The sequence below is a fragment of the Lithobates pipiens genome, unplaced genomic scaffold (genome assembly GCF_037356315.1).
Source record: "Lithobates pipiens isolate NorthernLeopardFrog02 unplaced genomic scaffold, aLitPip1_a1.2 Scaffold_16, whole genome shotgun sequence".
In the NCBI taxonomy this organism is placed as follows: domain Eukaryota; kingdom Metazoa; phylum Chordata; class Amphibia; order Anura; family Ranidae; genus Lithobates; species Lithobates pipiens.
The window spans coordinates 117,158,301-117,180,634 of record NW_027507748.1 but is presented as its reverse complement, the minus strand read 5'-3'; the positions used below and the strand labels follow the sequence as shown (position 1 = coordinate 117,180,634).

General features: G+C 46.7%; 1 protein-coding gene across 2 annotated transcripts in view; it reads right to left on the bottom strand.

The window, feature by feature from the left end:
* The window catches only part of NSRP1 (nuclear speckle splicing regulatory protein 1), a 111,639-nt gene extending 90,244 nt beyond the window's left edge, over positions 1 to 21,395 (bottom strand). The window contains exons 1-2 of one of the 2 annotated variants that reach the window (XM_077480341.1): positions 21,273 to 21,395; positions 8,145 to 8,192 (exon numbers count right to left, since the gene is read on the bottom strand). In XM_077480341.1, coding sequence (XP_077336467.1) covers positions 8,145 to 8,164 — 20 coding nt within the window. In that variant the 5' untranslated portion in view covers positions 8,165 to 8,192; positions 21,273 to 21,395. The remainder of the gene's footprint in view (positions 1 to 8,144; positions 8,193 to 21,272) is intronic. The other variant, XM_077480342.1, reaches the window with a different exon arrangement.
* Positions 21,396 to 22,334: the final 939 nt, after the last annotated feature.

The window sequence follows — 22,334 nt, the reverse complement described above, 5'->3', positions numbered from 1 at the left end:
ATAACCAATTTGGATTGACTCCATACAAAAAAAAAAAAGGAAGGAAGGAAGGAGTGGTTATATTCAGGAATTGAATTTAGATTTTTGAGATCCAGAATGTCCATTCGGACTTGGCTCTCTGGCTCCTTAGAAACGTTTGAGGTGCGAAAACGAGGAGACGGGAACTCTTAGAACTCCAGTTTGTACCTTGGCGCTATAGCGGAAGTCACACATTTATCTCGACACTCTTCTTGCCAGATCTTTGAGAACTGCAGAAGAATTTCCCCTATTCGATTGAACCTGATGGTGGAAGCCGTTGTGACTGCCTAGAGGCTGATGCCTCTGGCACAGGAAAAGGAGCTTTAAAAACGAAAATACATTTAATCCTTTTCTTAAATAGCAAAAAGGGTGTTTTCCACTAGAATTTCTTTGGATGTATTCTCTAAAACATCCCCAAATAGCTGTTTCACTGCAGAAAAGAAAACTAGCCAGGAGCTTCTTACAAGGTGCTTAGCGAAGGGAATAAAAAAAAAAAAAAAAAAAAAAAAAAGGGGGGGGGGGGGGGTTCAATAGGAATTCCACCTTTTTATCCATTGGATCCCTAAGCATTTGAGCATTGTCTGCCGGACAAGTCAAACTCTTGTTCACAGAGGATATAGCAGCGTTAATCGCTGGTATACCCTACTTAGTGAATTTCCTCCACCATACGATAGATCGATGGCTGATATATGATGCCGATATGTTAGGCCGATTTTTTATTTTTATTTTTTATCCCTCTTCATCTCATAAAACATAACAGACACCTTTCCCACTGGGGCGTATGTTTTTAGGCACTTTTGGGCTAAAAATAGCGCCTGTAAAGTGCCTGCAAAAGGCTCCCCTGCAGTCTGTGTGAAAGACAGAGTGCTTTCACACTGAGGCGATGCGCTGGCAGAATGTTAAAAAAAAGTCCTGCAAGCAGCACGTTTGGAGTGGTGTATACCGCTCCTCCACCACTCCTGCCCATTGATATTAATGGGCACCACTGCCGAAGCGCATGCAATGCGATTTGGCAGCAGTGCTTCACGGGCTCATTTAACCTCTTCTTCGGCCGCTAGCTGGGTTATATGCGCGCCACTAGCAGCCGAATAGCACCACTAAAATTATGGTAAAGCGTTGCTAAAACTAGCAGCATTTTGCATTTTACCATCAACGCCTGCCCGCTACAAGTGTAAAAGCAGCCTATAAAAGATAAAAACAGGTAGTCAAAACTTTTGGACGAAAAAAAAAATAAAAAAAAAAAATAAATGGGCTAACTTTACTGTTTTAGGTCTTTTTTTTTTAAATCATTTTGTGTATTCCCCCCCCCCCCAAAAATGCATTTGAAAGACCTCTGCGCAAATGCAGTGTGACATAAAATGTTGCAACAACCGCTATTTTATTCCCTAGGATCTCTGCTAAAAAAATATATATAATTTTTTCGGGGTCGAAGTGATTTTCTGGCAGAAAATACAGGACTTTTACCTGTAAGCAACAAGTGTCAGAAAAGATTTGGTCTTTAAATGGTTAAACTGAGAACTCTACACACTGAGATGGGTTCATTCATTCAAGTGTAAACATTGTATCTTTTTGCTCTTTTCTTGGCAGACTGCCCAGAGAGGAGACAAGTCCCTTCTATGAAGGCAACTTGCATTGACTTCTATTACAGAAGTCATTTCCAAGTCACGCTGTTCTAAATCGGCCTTTTTATCAGCTCAATTGGCCGATGACGATTAATTAAAAAACAGCAAATATCGGCCGGTGAGTACTAACTAGAGGTCGACCGATATATCGGCCGGCCGATATATCGGTCGACCTCTAGTTAGTACTCACCGGTAACTCCTTTTCCAGTGGTCTTCCAGGACAGCCCTTGAGAGACGGAGTCCCTCCCATCGACACAGGAAACACATTGCCAATCAGTTCAATAGGCAGACCTTCAGGTCCCTGGTCAGTCATTTACCAAGAACCGAAGGATGGAACTGCAAAAAACAACAACATAACCACAACAAGCAATATCGTTATTATATTAAATTTATGAGAAAAAAAAATAAAGGGTGGGATCGTGCTGTCCTGGAAGACCACTGGAAAAGGAGTTACCGGTGAGTACTAACTCCGGTTTTCCCCAGTTGTCTTCCAGGACAGCCCTTGAGAGGATCCCCAAGTACTCACCAGATTAGGGTGGGACCACAGCCTGGAGGACTTTCCTCCCAAAAGCCTGATCCTGACAGGACATTAGATCCAGTCGATAATGTTTTGTAAAGGTGGAAAAGCTTGACCACGTGGCTGCTTTACATATTTCCTCCGGGGTGGCACCAGCCTTTTCTGCCCAGCAAGCCGCCAATGCCCTTGTGGAATGGTCCCCAATACCCCCAAGAGGGTCTTTGTTCATTGCTCTATAACCCTCTGCTATAGCCAACCTGATCCACCTAGCTACGGTGGCTTTTGAGGCCTTCTGTCGTTTGCGTTGACCCGAAAACAGGACGAAGAGGGAATCTGAGATTCTAAATGGACTTGTTACCTTAAGGTATTCTAAAATGCAACGTCTTACATCCAACAAATGAAAGGTTTCCTCTTCTTATTTGATGCATTCTGACAGAAAGAAGGAAGGACAATATCCTGCGACCTATGGAATTTAGATGCCACTTTTGGCAAGAACCCAGGGTCTGTCTTTAGAATAACTCTGTCTTCCAAAATCCATAGGAACGGTTCTCTTATAGAAAAAGCTTGCATCTCACTAACCCTACGGGCTGAAGTGATTGCTACCAACGGGTTCGAAGGGAGATCCTAAGAACGCTTTCAGTACGACAGCTAGATCCCAGGAAGGAGTTTTGTTGACTGACTGGTTTACGTCTAGAGATTGCCTTACAAAACCTAGAAATGAAAGGATCTTCCTGCAAACGTCTAAGTACACACTTAGGGCAGCTATCTGAACCTTGATAGTACTAGGGGTTAACCCCTTGTCTACCCCCTCTTGTAAAAACTGAAGGATATTAGCTGTGAAAAAGAGGTCCCTGCGACAGGAGATATCGTCTGCAGGGAAGTCTCAGTGGAGGCTGGTCCGACAGCTGCAGCAGCGTTGTAAACCATGGCCTTTTGGGCCAAAATGGTGCCACAAGGATTAAGCAAGTTTCCTCCACAAAGAACTTTGCTAGAACCCTTGGGATAAGGTGGAGTGGCGGAAACGCATATGCCAGGCTGAAAGTCCATGGAGTTTGTAAAGCATCTACTGGGCATAGAGAGCAAAAATTTTGAACCTTTGCATTCGACCTGTTTGCAAAAAGATCCACTACTGGCCTTCCCCAGCGAGTTACTATCAGATTGAAAACTTCTGGATGTAGCGACCATTCTTGATTCGAAACTCGTTGTCGACTCAAGAAGTCCGCAGTGCTGTTCAGCTCCCCCTTAGAATGAATCGCAGAAATGGATTTGCCTAGCCACTGACATTAAACTAGGACTTCTGGTACCTCCTTGTTTGTTTAGATATGCTACAGCTGTCATATTGTCTGAGCGGACCTGTAGATGGTGACCCTGTAACCTGGTCTGGAAAGCCAGTAAAGCTCAGAGGATTGCCGCTAGCTCCTTCCAATTGGAGGAGAGAAGCCTCTCTTCCTGAGTCCACCGGCCCTGGGCCCAGTCTGAGTTGAGATGAGCTCCCCAACCACAACTGCTCGCATCTGTGGTCAGAGTGGAGGTGATAGGCAAGACCCAGAGAACCCCCGTTTAGGTTCCCTGCGTCCTTCCACCACCAGAGGGACTGCTTTAACCTTTTGGGGATTGATACCTCTTCCTCCAATTCCTTGCCTTTTAAGTGTTCCAGCAAGAACCTCTGGAGGTCTCTTTGATGGAACCTGGCCCATTGCACAGCTGGAATGGCTGCTGTCATGAGGCCTAGCACCGACATGATCTCTCTTACTGTGCACTTGGAACAGGTTTGGAGAAAAGAGATTATGTGCCATAGATTCAAAATCTTTTCCTCCGGAAGCACTATCGTCTGATCCACTGAGCTGACTTTGTAGCCTAGGTATAGGATCTCCTGAGTAGGAACAGTCTTGGATTTTTCCCCGATTGATAATCCACCCTAGCTGACTTAGACTGAGCTGTGTTAACTCTAAGTCCTGAGAGAGCTTTTTCTCCGAGTGGGCCGTCAGAAGCAAGTCATGGAATGATCGAGACCGACTGAAGCCTTAATGGAACTAGTGCCTCCCCGAGAACCTTGGTAAAGATTCTTGGGGAGGATGACAGTCCGAATGGAAGAGCTCTGCACTGAAAATGATACATTTTTGCATCTATCTGAATAGCCATCCGAAGAAATTTCTGGCATTCCTTCCTTATAGGTATATGCAGATAGGCGTCCCTTAAATCCAGGGTAGCCATAAATACCTCCTTTTGGAGGAGATTCTTTATTGAATAGATCGACTCCATCCGAAACTTCTTGTACCGGATGGAGAGGTTTAGAGGGCGGAAGTTCATAATCAGTCTGAACTTCCCGGACGGCTTTTTTAACACAAAAATATGAGAGTAAAAACAGTCCCCCTGCTCCTTAATGGGGACTGGTGTCAATACCTTTTGATCCACCATTTCCCCCATCAGTAAAGGTAAAGCCCTGGCCTTCTCTGAGTGGCTCGGGAGCTTTGTTACAAGAAATTTTGAGGGTGGGCCGCTGTGAAACTCTAGCGCATACCCTCTTCTTATTATGTTTAAGATGAACATGTTTGCGGTCATCTTCTCCCATTGTGGAAGAAAGCTTGATAACCTTCCCCCCACAGGGAGCCTGATGTCACTGGGGCTTAGGGGTCTGGCTGGGGTGGCTAAAAAGTAAGCCCCCTTTTCCCTTCCCTTTTTGATCTGTCCAGTGCTTTTTAGGCTTGAATTCCTCCCCTTTTGCGGGTTCCTTAAAGGGATGAAAAAAATGTATTGGAAAATTTTTCTTTTTAATGGGGAAGGTCTTCTTTTTATCTGCCATCCTTTCTAAGGCGGTATCTAATTCAGGCCCAAAGACCAGATCTCCTGTAAAAGGGACACTACAAAAGCGAGTCACCACCCCAAGTTTTCATCCATACCGCTCTCCTAGCTGCCACTGAAAGTGCGGCCGTTTTAGCCGTAAATTTCATGGAATCAGTGGAGGCATCAGAGATAAAACTTGTGGCCTCCTCAAAGGCTAAGTCATATTGCTTTGAGACCTTGGAAAGAGGTGCGTCTAGTTTTTGGATTTTTATTCCAGACCGCTTCTGGGCTCTCGTCAAAAGGGAATCTTCTTTTTAAGGAATTGGGAAAGAAGACTTTTTTTATCTGGTTCAGACCATTCCTTAAGGACCAGATCAGAAAGTACTTTATGTATGGGAAAAACTTTCGCCTTCTTTTTCCCCCAGAACCTCATACAATAAATAATGCCTGGATAATTGAGTCTCTTTTTCATCAATTTCCAGCGTATCATAAATGGCGCTTAATAGCTCCTCTACCTCTTCAAGAGAAAGCCTATACCTTGCGCCTTTGTTAGCTACAGCCTGATCCTCATCATGGTCCGAATCAACATCAGAGGATTCAGGGCTAACTAACGCGGGGCTATGCTCCCTGACTATACGGGGCTCCCCGAAACTAGGTGTTGTAAGGCATGATGAGGAGGAGATTGTGGTTACCTTAGTGGTGGAAGCAGCTGTACCTACTTCTGTAATTAAATCACGAAGAGATTTAAAAGTTGAAGCCATCTCTTCTTTAAAGGAGCCAAGGAAATTAGCCAAGGGGGAGGCTGCCTCTGTTTTGAGAATGCCTGCAATACACTGTTTGCATAAGGCTTTACCAGAGCCTGAAGATAACCTATTTCCACAGTTAGGACATTTTTTGCGGCCCGATGGGTCTTCCCTTGGGGCTTCCTTAGTCTGAAACAAGAAAGAGGGCATCCTTAGTAATTAATCTTAATACCCAGGGAACACCTGTACTGTACCACATCCGCAAACAATCTCCCGACCTGTCAGGTGAACACCACCCTGGTGTACTACAAGTTCCAGCCTTAATACCACCACCAACTACCAGTGTAATGGCATGCCCAGCAGCCTACCTGGATTTGACTGGTGCCTGCCTCCACCGGAGCGTTCTGGGGATTAGCCTCCATGGTCCCCCTTGAGATCCCACCGCTAGTCCGGTGCAGCTGGACACTGGCGGGATGGTACAGGCACAGCGTGGGCTTCCCTCTTCCTCCCTGTGCCTTCAGAGAACCCAGAAGTCTCGGCACACAGGGATGACGCAGTTCCGCCGGAAATGAAGCAACGGCGTCACCGACCCCTACCGCTATCAGCGCAGAGAAGGACACAGAACTGCCACACTGCTCACAGGGGGAACTAACGCCATCCTGACCTTGGCCACCTCGGCATGGGAGAGAGGAAGGGAGCGAGTTTGCTCCTACAACGCTGGACGGTACCTGAGCCCAAAAAATCCTTTAGCATATGGACTAGCTGAAAACCTGCAGGACAGGACCCAGTCCCCCAGCGCAGGTTCACACTCTTCAGGCAGCCCCTGAGAGATGTAGCCCTCCTGGTTCCTGGCAACATGTTCCTCCGACGGAGGAAACACAAATGACTGACCAGGGACCTGAAGGTCCGCCCTTTCACACTGGGGCGGGAGCGGCGTCGGCGGTAAAGTGGCGCTAATTTTAGCGCCGCTTTAGCGGCGGCATGCGGCTGCTAGCGGGGCGGTTTTAACCCTCGCTAGCAGCCGAAAAAGGGTTAAAACCGCCCGCAAAGTGACGATTTGCCGGCGGTATAGCCACGCTGCCCCATTGATTTCAATGGGTAAGAGCGGTTTACGAGCGGCTAATACACCGCTCCTTCACCGATCCAATGATGCGGCTAGCAGAACTATTTTCACCGTCCTGCTAGCGCACAGCTCCAGCTTTCACACTGGAGTGAAAGGGGCCAGGTTTTTTAGGCGCTATACAGGTGCTCTCAGGGGCACATGCCATTTGTAGAGACGAGTAGGCTTCCAAAGCTTGAGGGAGACCCTTTTCAGGCATCCACTGCTTGAGCAACAGTCCAGCTACTGCCGCTGCTATTAATGCTCAGCCTGATGCAAATAGTAAATGTGTCAAATAGGAAATCCCTGTGTCACCAAAACCTCTTTCATGCTCTTCTTTGCTCTTATGTCTCTCCGACAATTTTGCAGCCAGCATAAATGGAGTTTTTTTTTTTCTTAAACACACTTCTGTGTTGGAGGATGCCAACACCTTGCCAAGTCCCACCCCCATTGCATCACACCCCCTCCTTTCTTTTTCAAAAAAAGTTTTCCCGCACAAGCACGGGCCTCCGATCCGACAGGATCGGCTGAGTGAGGGATGGATGGATGGATGGATGGATGGCGTGGAGGACACCTGGAAACCGCCGCCGTGTAGGGGCAGTGAAAGAAAACAGCATTGCCGATCGTCTTTAGTTCTCCCTTACACTCAGCCTCATGAAGAGGGGAAAAGTTCAGCTCAGGTGGAGGTGTCCGGAGGAAGCAAACCCCCCCAAACTTACCGGAGGGCTGCCTGCTAGCCGGAGGAAAAAAAGTCTGCTGCTTCTGTGACACAGCGTGACTCTGAGCAAAGCATTAGAAGGTACTTGCTCCATACAGCCCCCTATGGTGACACTTAGGCATGACAACATTTACTTTAAAAGGAGACATTTCATAAGAAAATTTCAAAATTCCTTAGAAAAACGACACTTACCTTTCCCGCTGCAGGGTTTTCTGTGGTAAAACCAACAAACCCAATCTTCATCCTTCATGGTGGTTTCCGTTAACAAATCTTTAGGACCGGGGACCCTCGGGGGAACCCACAATCCTGGGCCTGTGTGAGAAGAGTAGTACTGTGGGTGTGCCTAATGTCCCAAGGACCAGCAGGAACCCCAGAATGCCCTCGGTTTACTACATTTTCCCTCAAAGAAAAAAAAATAATAAATCGCCAAGTTCGTTCCAAAGTACTGTATTAAAGTCAACAAGACAGCTTAGAATTTAGAATTTTCCAGGAGGATGTCAGCAATAGCAACTTCCATGTGTATCTTACTATAGGTTTACTTTAAAGGAAAATACATCAAGTATAGAAATCAGTATATATTCCATAATACTATAAATCGTTTCAAGAAACTGTGTAGTGTGAGCTGTACTTTGTCACTACTTACTGTTTCCCTGGAGCAGCCATCTTGATCAATTCTTAGGCATGTACCCTGCTGGGAAAAAAATAAAAAAATCTCATGTGAACCATGATTTGCATAAGTTTTTATAAGTTCACAGGCTACAGATATAGGAGTTAATGTTCTGGATACCTGGATCCATCTATCTCCGAATGGAATGGTAAAAAGAAGGGGAAATATATTTGTTAGTAGGCTGGAAGCGGAGGGATGGGTCAACAACGAACACAGAATCTGGCTACCATGCACAGCTGCACCAATCAGCTTCTAACTTCAGCTTGCTCAATTAAGCGTTGACAAGAAAACCTGGAAACTGAATGGTTTTTATGCAGAACTGCACTAGATATTGCATTCTCCTGTTTAAGTAAATAATCCCCAATGTATCAGTGCAGCCAGTTATAGACTTTAGCGGGAAAGAATGTGACGGGGTGAGCACAACTTGCAAACCGGGAACAAAGCGTTTGTCCCCCATAACAGCAAGTGCTTAAATGAAGACCATCATGGCAGGATCACTGACTATTTTACTGAAAGCTGTAAATTTTAAAAGAGCAAAAAAAAAAATAAATAAATAACTTTTCGGAGGTACATTAACAGGTTAAATGCTTACATAAGGCTTTAGTGATTAGGTTAAGCCTTACTTTAAAGTGCAGTATTTTAAAGGAGAAGTTCACCTTTGGGAACAGGTTACATTCCACAAGTTTTTAGGACAAAACATGCAACACATACTCGTTCTTGCAGCTTCTCCCCTTCTAATTGTGATAGCAGGCCAGGGATCTTCTCCTGGCTCCCACTGTCACATTTTGAAAAGAATACAGCCATGTGGGGCTCCGCCCACACAGCCACAGCATTCATTCATAGAGTTCTGTGAATGAACTACAAGTACTGACAGCCTTTGCAGCTGACATCTTGTAGTTCTCAATGAAGGTGCTGGTGAGTGCCCAAGTAGTTTATTTTGCCTGTCATTCTGTAACTAACTGCCTGCCTGTATAAGGGCAAAACACCTACACAAACAGTCTGCAGTAGCTGGAGATTGCACCCATTATCTGCTGATCAAAGCAATGCTCTGCAGGCTTCTAAAATAAAAGCACATTTTTTTACTTGCAAAAAATGTGCATTTAAATTTTTTTCTTTTTTTTTTTTTTTAGAAAGGTGAACCTATCCTTTAACCACTTCAGCCCTGAAGATTTGAAGCCCATTTTTTGCAATACAGCACTGCGTCGCTTTAACTGACAATTGGGCTGTACCCAAATAAAATTGTCCTTTTTTTCACCACACATAGAGCTTTGTTTTGGTGGTATTTGATCATCTCTGCGTTTTTTATTTTTTGCATTATAAACAAAAAAAAAAAGTGACAATAAGCGCTTGATTGATTGGTTTGCGCAAAAGTTATAGCACATACAAAATAGGGGAAAGATTTATGGAATTTTTATTATTTTTTTTTACTAGTAATGACAGTGATCAGGGGCATAGAAAATTTATAATTTATATATATATATATAATTTTTTTTTGTTTGTTTTTTTTTTTTTTTTTCCTAACCATTTTTCTATGGACCTTTAAGTTTAGTTCACATGCTGCCATCTAGTGACCTTTTGTGGTAATGCACTTGTATTCAAGTTTTTTTTTCTTCCCCTTATGTTATGACATACTTCCTTTGCATGTAATGCTCCACCCTACTTCCTGTGTTTTGTATTTCCTGTGTCATCAATGAATTAACAAGCCTCATGTAGCACAGGAACTCTGAACTCACTAGAGATGAGTTCTCCAGCAATCTGTTAGACTTATAGGACAGAACTTCACACTGCATGTCAGTTTCGTCACACTTGAATGATCAACCAGCTCAACTAAGACTCTATAGATAGCAGATTTGCCGTATATGAACGCTACCAGAGGCTGTTTGCTTAATACACAGCTTTCTTGCAGGACTGTAATATAGAGGACTCTTCGGCAGAACTGACCAGGGCTGATGCACTAAACCAACAAAGGGATCTCTTAGTGCAAAATGCCCAGCGTAAGGCAGAACTCCGCATTGCTCAACTGCAGGAGACCAGATCTCACAGATCCACATCAACTAAGCACATGGCATGTTCTTCTAGATCCTCTCGCTCCAGAAGTGCAGTGTTAAGCAACAAGTTAACAGAGGCCCGTTCAAGTCTGGAAGCAAATAAAGTGTGAAGCTCCTTTACCAGAAAGGAAGCAGAAGAACAAAAGGCAAAGATGAAAGCTCAACAAGCAGAGGTAGATTCCCAATTAAAGATTCTGCAAATGGAAAAGGAGAAAGCAGTTGCCCTAGCAAGGCTGAGAGTCCTCGAACAAGCGATGGGAGAAAGTTCTAACTCAGACTGGTCCATCCCAGCAGAACTGCAAGACCCAGTTGAACGCACCAGTGAATATGTGCTAAAGCATAATGTTTGCAATGATACAGGAGTTAAGTCCCGTACGTCTTACTAACAACACTGCCCTGACTCTCAACACAGATCTCTCAGCTCCAAATGCCTAAGCCTTTTCAAGTCTTCAACACAAGTGCATCTATGCAGCAAACCGAATCACCCCTTGCTGACAACAAGGTGACTTCCAGTGACAAGCCACAGCCAGCACAAGCCTTAGGGACTACACCACAGTTAAACACTCATGCAACATCATTTCATCCTGGCAAACCTCACCCTACTTCACCAGAGAACTTTCACAAGTTACTTTGGCACCGAAGAGTGAGAACCCAGACTTGAATGACTTTGCCAGATATATGGTATGCCGTGAGCTCATTAACACTACCCTCTCAAGGTTTGACGACTGTCCAGGGAGCTACATGGCCTGGAGATCAACCTTCAAAGCTGCTATTGCTGATCTCAACCTTAATACCAAGGAGGAACTTGATTTGCCCATAAAGTGGCTAGGGCCAGAATCTGCAAATTGTGTTAAAATACTGAGAACAGTGCATGTTGACCACTCAGATGCAGGTCTTGTTGCTGCATGGGCAAGACTTGAGCCAACCTATGGTAGCTCTGAAGCAATAGAGAGCATTCTATTCAAGAGACTGCAAAACTTCCCAAAAATGGGGAACAAAGACCATCGCAAGCTCCAAGATCTGAGTGACCTTCTCATGGAGCTGGAGTTGGCAAAGACAGACCATCGTCTACCTGGGATACCAGACAAAAAGGGAAGAAATTCCTACTCCAGAGGCTGCATATCACCATCCTCACTTGAGGCACCTTGTTAATGAAAATGAATGCTGAAATCTTGATCTTGCTAGGAAAAGAAATTCTTAGGCCGCGTACACACGCGCGGACTGTTTGCCCAACCTTGTTCGTCAAACAGTTTCGGCAAACAGTCCGCTCAAAATTTGCATGAGCGGACTTGCCCACACACGAGCGGACTGTTTCAACGAACTGTTTGCCAAACAGTCCGCTCAACTTTTGAAATGAACGGACTCGCCCACGTAAGGCGGAGGCAAATCCGCCCATTTCGAGCGCGTGTACAGGTAGGCGGGGCCCGCGAAGGAGACGTCGCGGGCTCCGCCGCCTGGAATGGGCTTAAAGGGGAACCCCAACGCCGAAAAAAATCGGCGTGGGGGTTCCCCCAAAGTCCACACCAGACCCTTGTCCGAGCACGCTACCCGGCCGGCCAGGAAAGGGGGGCGAGCGAGCGCGCCCCCCCTCCTGAGCCGTACCAGGCCGCGTGCCCTCAACATGGGGGGGTGCCTTGGGGAAGGGGGGGCCGCGCGGCCCCCCCACCCCAAAGCACCTTGTCCCCATGTTGATGAGGACAAGGGCCTCTTCCCGACAACCCTGGCCGTTGGTTGTCGGGGTCTGCGGGCGGGGGGCTTATCGGAAACCGGGAGCCCCCTTTAAGAAGGGGGCCCCCGGATACCGGCCCCCCACCCTATGTGAATGAGTATGGGGTACAATGTACCCCTACCCATTCACCTGTGAAATAAAGTACAAAAAAAAACACAACACAGGGGAAAAAATATTTTATTGCACAGCTCCGGGGGTCTGCCGTCTTCGGGGGTCTTCTCGCCGGACTCCTCCGCTATGTGTGTGTAGCTCTTTTACTAGCGGAGGAGTCCGGCTTTCTTCCTCCCCGCCGCCGGCCTCTTCTCCCGACTTCGGGGGTCTTGTCCCCCTCTTCGGTTCTTCTGCCGGGCCACCGCGCCTTCTTGTAGCTCTTTTACAGGCGGTGGCCCGGTCTTCTGTCGCCGCTGCCTTCCGTTCTTCTGTCGCCGCCTTCGGTTCTTCTGCCGGGCCACCGCGCCTTCTTGTAGCTCTTTTACAGGCGGTGGCCCGGTCTTCTGTCGCCGCTGTCGCCGCCTTCCGTTCTTGTTCTTCTTCTTGTTCTTCTTCTTCTTCTTCTCCAGGCGATGTTGACACGTCGCTCCCTCCGGCCGGAATGCCAGGGACACGCTCCGCTGCCACTTATATAGTGACAATGGGGCGGTGTCACATGGTATATGTCACATGGGTTGGTCACATGGTGACCCCGCCCCCTTACGATGTCATAGTCCCCATGTGACATCAACCCATGTGACCAACCCATGTGACATATACCATGTGACCCCGCCCCATTGTCACTATATAAGTGGCAGCGGAGCGTGTCCCTGGCATTCCGGCCGGAGGGAGCGACGTGTCAACATCGCCTGGAGAAGAAGAAGAAGAAGAACAAGAAGAAGAACAAGAACGGAAGGCGGCGACAGCGGCGACAGAAGACCGGGCCACCGCCTGTAAAAGAGCTACAAGAAGGCGCGGTGGCCCGGCAGAAGAACCGAAGGCGGCGACAGAAGAACGGAAGGCAGCGGCGACAGAAGACCGGGCCACCGCCTGTAAAAGAGCTACAAGAAGGCGCGGTGGCCCGGCAGAAGAACCGAAGAGGGGGACAAGACCCCCGAAGTCGGGAGAAGAGGCCGGCGGCGGGGAGGAAGAAAGCCGGACTCCTCCGCTAGTAAAAGAGCTACACACACATAGCGGAGGAGTCCGGCGAGAAGACCCCCGAAGACGGAAGACCCCCGGAGCTGTGCAATAAAATATTTTTTCCCCTGTGTTGTGTTTTTTTTTGTACTTTATTTCACAGGTGAATGGGTAGGGGTACATTGTACCCCATACTCATTCACATAGGGTGGGGGGCCGGTATCCGGGGGCCCCCTTCTTAAAGGGGGCTCCCGGATTCCGATAAGCCCCCCGCCCGCAGACCCCGACAACCAACGGCCAGGGTTGTCGGGAAGAGGCCCTTGTCCTCATCAACATGGGGACAAGGTGCTTTGGGGTGGGGGGGCCGCGCGGCCCCCCCTTCCCCAAGGCACCCCCCCATGTTGAGGGCACGCGGCCTGGTACGGCTCAGGAGGGGGGGCGCGCTCGCTCGCCCCCCTTTCCTGGCCGGCCGGGTAGCGTGCTCGGACAAGGGTCTGGTGTGGACTTTGGGGGAACCCCCACGCCGATTTTTATCGGCGTTGGCGTTCCCCTTTAAGCCCATTCCAGGCGGCGGAGCCCGCGACGTCTCCTTCGCGGGCCCCGCCTACCTGTACACGCGCTCGAAATGGGCGGACTTTCCGAGCGGGAACAGTCCGCTCATTTCGAAAGTACAGCGGACAGGCCCACACAGGGGCGGACTGTTCGCTCAAACACAGTTTCAGCGGACAGTTTTTCGGAATTTCCGAAAGACTTTGTCCGTCCAACTGTCCGCTGAAACTGTCCGCTGAAAGCCCACACACGAGCGGACTGTCCGCCCAAACACTGTTCAGCGGACAAGGTTGGGCGAACAGTCCGCCCGTGTGTACGCGGCCTTAGAGTACACAAGGTACGCAAGCAGTGCAATGGACCTGATGATGCCCCACAAAAACTTGATCTAGGCTGGGTAATTGTGGGCAACGTATGCTTGGATAGAATGCGTACATCATCCGAGATCCTCTCCTTCAAAAATGTGCAGGTTAGGAAATGGATGTGCATCCCCCTTCAAACAGTGCCCTCGCCATTAGAAAGTAAAAGAAGCTTCTTGACATCATCCAAGTACCATATGTCACTCCTAACCTTCGTGATGACAACCTAGGTACCACACAGTGTTTTGTACTACAAGCGATAACAAAATATCCTTGTTAGTCGAAGACAGAGAGTTCATCAAAATAATGCACAAAGAATTGTTCCAGGATGAGTTCAACAGCTGGGTTGCACCATTACCTCTTCGTGCTTCAAGGGTTAAACTCCCAAACAAACAATTGTGAGCAGGCTCTATCCAGATTCAACTCACTTCAACGAACACTAAAGAACAGGCCTGAAATGAAGGACCATTTCATCGCTTTTATGAAAAGGATCTTTGACAATGATCACGCCGAACCAGCTCCACCACTTCAAAGACACGATGAGTGCTGGTACCTGCCTTTCTTCGGAGTGCATCATCCACGTAAGCTAAAGCAAATCAGGGTAGTATTTTACTTATGAGATTCAGAAGAGAGTCAGTTACCATAACTGCTGACATTGAACAAATGTTTCATTGCGTCATTGTACATGAAGACCATCGGAACTTCCTAAGGTTTCTGTGGCACCGCAACAACATGGACAATGAGATGATTGAATACCGCATGAAGGTACGTTTTCAGAAATAGTCCCTCACCCACTGTTGCAACATATGGTTTACGAAGGACCACCCTTGACAGAGAAAAGGAGTATGGCATGGATGCTCAACACTTCGCTAAGAGAGACTTCTATGTGGATGACAGACTTCAATCTTTACCTTCCGACGAAGAAGCCATAGACCTGCTCAAAAGAATACAAGGTATGCTTTCTGAGGCTAACCTCAGATTACACAAGATTGCGGTTATGAAAGCCTTTCAACCTGGCAATCATGCCACAGGGTTTAAAGACTTGAATCTGGGAATGGACATACCACCCGTACAGAAAAGTATGGGCCTACGGTGGGACTTATTAAAAGACACCTCCGGCTTTCAAGTCAGCTCTGCAGACAAGCCATTTACCAAATGTGGTGTTCTGTCAGTAGTGAACAGCCTATATGACCCATTGGGATTCGTAGCTCCCATCACCATACAAGGTAAATCCTTTCTTAGACGGTTCACAGAGACTATTAAAGATTGGGATGCTCCACTATCAATAAACCAGCTTTCAAAGTGGGAGTCCTAAAAACAATCTCTACATGCCTTAGATGGAATCCATATACCACGCTGCTACACTTCTGCCTCCCTTGCCACAATTCAGAGGAAAGAGCTTCACATCTTCTCAGATGCATCCACTGAGGCCATAGCAGCTGTCGCTTACCTCAAGGTAAGAAATTCTTCTAATCAAGTCCACATAGGGTTTCTGTTTGAGAAAGCCAAGTTCGCACCCAAGCCTGAACACACTATTCCCAGGCTCAAACTTTGTGGGATTGTGCTAGCTGTATAAATAACAGATTTCATACTGCGTGAGCTAGACATTCAGATAGATCGATGTCAGATTCTACAGACAGCAAGGTTGTTCTGGGTTACATCTACAACCAGACTAAACGTTTCAAAATCTATGTCAGCAACCGTGTAGAGAGAATCAGGAAACCATCTAAACCTGAACAATGGCATTATGTTCCATCTGAAAATTAACCCTGCAGACCATGCCACCAGGCCAGTGTCTGAAAGTGTCTTTGCAAATCCTTCTTGGATAACAGGTCCTGAATTCCTGCTGGATCATCTAGAACAGTGGTCATCAACCCTGTCCTCAGGGCCCACTAACAGGCCAGGTTTTATGTATTACCTTGGGGAGATGCAGACTAGAATACTGCAATCACTGAGCAGAAAATGATATCACCTGTGATGTATTTCAGTTATCTTGCAAACCTGGCCTGTTAATAGGCCCTGAGGACAGGGTTGATGACCACTGATCTAGAAGTAACCACAGCTGATGTCTTTAGTCTTCTTGGACCTGACAAAGATGCAGAGACCCCAACTATCCTTACTCCAGCTACTCTTCTTACTCAGAAGCTTGGGTCTGTTCCTGTTCCACCTGGAAACTTTAAGCCCTTGTACACGTGGTCGGAAATTCCAACGGAAACGGTCTATTGGACTTTATCCGTCGGTAATTACCGATGGAAAAAAATTGAGAGCAGGATCTCAAATTTTCCGTCAGCAAAATACGATCAGACTTTTTCCGATCGTTTGTAGAGAATTCCGATTGGACAACGTGTCACGCATGCTCAAATCAAAGTACGAGAGCAAAGCTATTGGCCACTAGGCTGAACATCGTTCAGTCGCAACGAACTAACGTCATCACGTTCCGAACTATCGGATTTTCCGACAACTTTGTCCGACCGTGTGTATACAACACAAGTTTTGGACAAAATCCATCTGAAAAAATCCGATGGATTTTGTGGTTGGAATTTCCGACCGTGTGTACAAGGGCTAAAACAGGAAATCTGTGCTATGACCAGTGGAAATGAGTACAAAACCGCGCCAACTGCTTCTGGAATCATTGGACGCAGGAAATGGCAACGGCTGAACCCTAACATACAAGTTGGAGATCTTGTTCTGCTTAAGGACTAACAAGCCGAAAGGATCGAATGGCGCATGGGACTTATTGTAAATTTCAAGAAGAAAGTGTCTTGAACTTTAGTTGACATATCTTGAAGTTTTAAATTAAGAGTTACTATTATTGCATTATATGCATGTTCTTTTATGTCGTTCAGGTCTTCAAGACATCCAGCAGGGGAGGGTGCTGCCCCAAAACGGGGCATAGATACATTTTCCTAACCATTTTTCTATGGACGTTTAAGTTTAGTTCACATGCTGCCATCTAGTGACCTTTTGTGGTAATGCACTTGTGTTTTCACGTTTTTTTTTTCCCCTTATGTTATGACATGTTTTTGCTCCACCCTACTTCCTGCGTTTTGTTCTTCCTGTGTCATCAATGGAGTAACTAGCCTCATGTATGCTACATTGTAAGCTACAGACAATATCATCTTTTGACCACATAATAACACAACCTATTCATATATTTGTATCCTGTCATCTGCTGTAATCTGATGTTCAGAATAAAGCATCTGTGGATGGAAATCGGTATTGGTGAGTTCAAGCTATCCGATGATGATTGTCCTCAGTGATGATATCTGCTTATACAGGCCAGACAGAGGTCTCACAAGGGATAGATCGCTTCACAACAATCGGAGTCAGAATAATCAGTGATTTTTATTGGGACTGCGACATGACAGAGAGATCCGACACCTTTGACGCATTTTTGGGACCACTGACAATTATACAGAAATCAGTGCTATAAAAATGCACTCATTACTGTGACAATGTCACTGGCAGGGAAGGGGTTAACTGTGTTCCCTAGTGTGTGTTCTAACTGTAGGAAATGACAGATTGTTGTTCCTAGCTAATAGGAACTCATGATCTGTCTCTCTTTACAGAACAGGGATTTGTGCGTTTATACACACACACACACACACACACACACACACACACACACACACACCCCTGTTCTGGCTCTTGATGCAACAACCGCTGGCCATGCGCATCGCCACCGCCGCAGTGTGGCGGCATGTGCCTGCTATCTCACTTAAAGGGACCAACGTATAGCTACGACGGTTCACGGGATCACGCCGACCTGCCATAGTATAATGACGGCGGCTGGTCGGCAAGCAGTTAGGTTGTTTTTTTTGGTTCAATAAGTTTTATTGCACCTGATAGCTGGCCAGTAAGTCTGTTATATTCAACTTCCGTTACCAGAACAAACTGTCCTGGAGATGTAGCTCTAGGGTTGAGACAAACTATTTAATAGTGACAGGAGTGCTTACAATGGTCATCTGGTAAAACCTTATACAGGAAGTGTGTTACAGGCCAGATTACCAAGTGATAATAGGAGGGGGGGAGAAAAAAAAAGCAGCCATCACATCTAAAAAAGAAGTGCAGGAATGGAAAATTTTAAAACATTTATTCTTGCTTAGATGGCTGCAATATGGATCCAATGCTGCAGCTGTCTCCCACTGGCTCTACACTGAGAACTGAGCAATCAAAGATGGCCGATCTCTCAGTTCTCAGGTCTTTTGGGATCCCTACAGAGCCTGGGCTGACTCTGTGTCGTCAGCTGACAGTGGATTTTAGCTTGCTGTTACCTGAATCTGGGTCACAGGTGTGCAGAACTAAGGACACTCCTGAGCTTTGGCTATATTTCTCCTTTAAGAATTAGTCAGCTGAAATATATTACAGTTTTGTATCTGGAAGCTTTACAGTAGCCGTTATACAAAGATGATAGGTATTGTACATCATATGATAAACACTGCACTGAGAAGACAAGTCATCACATTAGACCAGGGATCCTCAAACTACGGCCCTCCAGCTGTTGCGGAACTACACATCCCATGAGGCATTGTAAAACTCTGACATTCACAGACATGACTAAGCATGATGGGAATTGTAGTTCCTGAACAACTGGAGGGCCGTAGTTTGAAGACCCCTGCATTAGACATATCACATTCCACTAGTGGATTAGTGAAGAAGAGACAGTAGTAAGGCAGTTTATAGATTAGTCTGTTTTTTTTTCCATTCAACCAGCAGGTTCAATATTCAAAATACACTAATCAGTGTTGCAGTCTATAGCTGGCAGCGCTGATCGGGAAATCCTGACAGGACAGTTGTACAGAAATCCATCGGGTTCTGTACAGCCACAGTGCGCATACATGGATCGAAATTCTCCCTATCCCTGCTGTACCAGATGAATTTTGATCCATGTATGGCCGGCTTCTAGCTAAACGTACACAATAGTACCCCTTTGAGATGCGTTGGACAGGTGGCGAGGAGGTTATATGTGGCTGCCTCTCCATCTGTTTTAACCTTGTAAATACCACACCATGCAACACAATGTACATATGTTGACAGGGATTGGATTATTTTCGCAGTGCGATGTGGACAACCCTATCTGACTGCCCTTGCAGCTTAAAGTGGTTGTAAACCCTTATATATACCCAGCAAAGGGACTGGGCTCAGGTGACACACACAGCTTAAACAAATCCTACATATGTTGTTTTTTTTGTCAATCTGAAGTCTTCTCTACATCTGCTCAAAGTCCAGAATTGTAAAGCTTTCCCATGATGCTCATGCACTCTGCAATGTAGTTGAGCATCATGGGAAGTGTAGTTCCAAAACATCTGGGGTGCCAAGGTTCACCATCACTGCTCTAGAGTTAATTTAGAAGAGCTCTGAAAGCTGATTGGAGGGAAGAGACAAACCCCCCTTCACACAGCTCACAGGAGGCTGTCAATCAGCTAGAGCTCCCTCCCATGTCACCATTATTCTCTTGGCGTCAGGAAAACTTGTCAGAAGTGATTCATGCTGATAGCAGAGGAATGAAACAGACGACAGAAATGACATACTATAGAGGGATATGGTTTGTTCATATTTCATGTCTGAGGTTTACAACCACTTTCAGGGGAACGGTTGGGGGAAGCAAAACCTCATCCTAGACACCTAATTTTACTGCCTGACCACAAGTGTAAATGAGCCCTTTAGTCTAGGATCACACTGAATGCGGCTTTGTGCGATTTCAATCATACTCACAGGATTTCAATTTCAAAGCCACATGTCAGTGGAACTTTGCATAGACATCTGTGAATGAAGTCACACAGATGTCTATGCAAGCCACGCTTGAAATCGCCAGAAGTAGTGCAGAAAATACTTTTTCAAATCACTGCACCGCCAAATTCCATGACCTTTCAAACCGCACCGGTGCGAAATGCTAAAGCCCAGTATACATGGGCAGAATGTCAGGAGACATTTGCCAATCCCGAATAAAAAGGTCTGACATTCTGCCCGTGCGTATGTCGGTCTGTCTAATAGAAGATGGCTGTCCGGCCGTGCATGCTGGAAAACCAGCAGCCGACCAATGGCTTCCCCCTGTCAGAATACAACAGCTCAACTGGGGAGATCAATGGACTAACCTTGCATGGTTAGTACAGTGTCTCCCACTGGAGCTGACAGATTTTTTTTTTTGTGCAACCCAGCAGTTGTTAGTGTGTGCCCAGATTAAGAATGAACAATAGGGATGGTAGGGAGAAGACAGGGAATATAAGGGGGTGGAGATAGGTGCTTTGGAGCTCCCAAACAGTTTATATTTTTTCGCTTTTAACCCTTTGATGCCACCTCCCAGTGCTCCTATAAGTGGGCTTTAATGGCTGGAAGACAGCGCGGTTTCTATATGATCATGTGATTCAGGGGCGCCCATCCATTAATAGTGTACGGGCACCGCCCCGTCCATTGCCGCCTCCCCTATCCATGTATCCGGCCCCTTTCAGGACACAGGTGCATGTATTCCGATACGGAGGGGCCCCTTTGAGGCCACCGGCGGACGGGCTGTTTTTTTGAAGCACCAATTAGCGCCAGAGGAACTAATAGGCTTCAATATAGGGTGGGTTCAGGTCACAGAGAGTGCACTCCGAGCCCAGCCAGGCGTGTTACAACAGCGAACGCATAGTCGCTGTTGTAACACTGATCCTCCTACCGGCCAATCAGGAAGTGGGTTTTGACACTGGTCACCCTTGGCTGAAAGGACAGTTGATCCAATTGGATGCCGAGGAGGAGCTGGAATTCACTGCACCAAGCTTCCTGCCACCCACCCAGATGGAGTAAGTACCAGTCCGACCGGAAAACAGCAGGGGTGGTTATTTTTATATTGGCTCCCGCTGCTATCAATCAAATCAAATGACATGAGCGCCGGGGGCGGGGCCGAGTCCTGCATTCGGCGTCTATGGACGCTGAATGCTGGACTCGTGAGCGCGCCTGCAAGGTAACCCCCTCGGGGAAGCGCTTCTCTGAGGGGGGTTATCAGATGTGGGGAGGAGCCGCAAGGGGACCCCAGAAGAGCAGGATCAGGGCCACTCTGGGTCACTAAATGCCCCCTGGGTTATACCCAGAAGAGCATTGTGACATTCTGCAGTCCAGGGACATGCAGCACACCACACCTGTATAGTGTGAGGAGGGCACACACGCTTGTTAGAAGCGTCCATTGAAATGCTGGTGGCTATGCCAGGGGTAGTAGTGTTAGGACCAGGGGGAGGTTTCGTTAGTGGCTGACGAGGTGTGCAGTACTGGACCTGGGAATAAGGAACCTGCTGGAAAAAGCTAGCCTAGGAAGGAAAGAAAGGGATGAATTGGAGAATACCTGTATCTCTGCTTGCTGTGTACAGTCCTAGCAAGCCTCAGAGCGGCGCCGCCATGTAAATCTCCGATAAAATGGAACCGGCGCACGCTCAGTTCTCCGCCACAACTGTCTGAAAGGCTACAGGAAAAAGGCGCGCGCATGCGCAGAACCTCTTCTCTTTTCTGTCACCGACCTATTAAAAACGTCGACTCTAGTAAAGGAAAAGGTGGATGTCTGCGCGTGCGCAGCAGTATTGTTAGTGTATATTGGATAGGTTCTGTACAGTGCTTGCTAAATGTATTGCATACGGTGCCACTGCAGACAGGCAACACAGAGCAAGTTATTACTTTAAAATTATGTGTGTGAATAGCTATGTGTAAAAAATGTTAGAACTTGGTGTTTTACATTGACGCATGTTACATTTTCCTGCGTTACAAAGAAATATTATAACCCCCACTTTTTTGTTCTCCAGGTTGCTTCAGCCAGCCCCCAACGACATAGGCCAAGCCCACCCACCGCCCCTGTGAGTACCTGTGTTTCATTAGATTATGCGACCCTTCAGATTTTGTTATGGAAGTGACGGTCCGTCGTCGCCATCTTGCTACACCCCGCACTCGTCCATAGTAAGGATCCAGTGAGAAGGCAGCAAGTGGACACCAGAGTCTTGCATTTCACACTTATTTTTAACAGTAGGCTTATATAGCGCAATACAGTATTTTGAAATCCATGTGATTGTTCTGATGTTGATTTTTCAAAGCAGTGGTGTTCTGTCAGATTAGCAAACCTGTGACATCAGTAGGCTTGCCGCTGATATTAAAATTCAAGATCTAGACAGTCAGACGGATTGTTAAATACCGTATTTTACTATATAAGCTCAGTTTACTGTTAAAAATAAGTGTGAAATGCAAAAATCCAGTGGGTGTAACAAGATGACGTGCTGCCTTCTCACTGTATCCTTACTGTGGACGAGTGCGGGGTGTAGCAAGATGGCAGCAACAGAATCACTTTCATTGCAAAATGTGACGGTTTGCCTAATCTGACGAAACACCTGCTCATGTAGCTTCCTTGGTAGGGGTGAGTTAG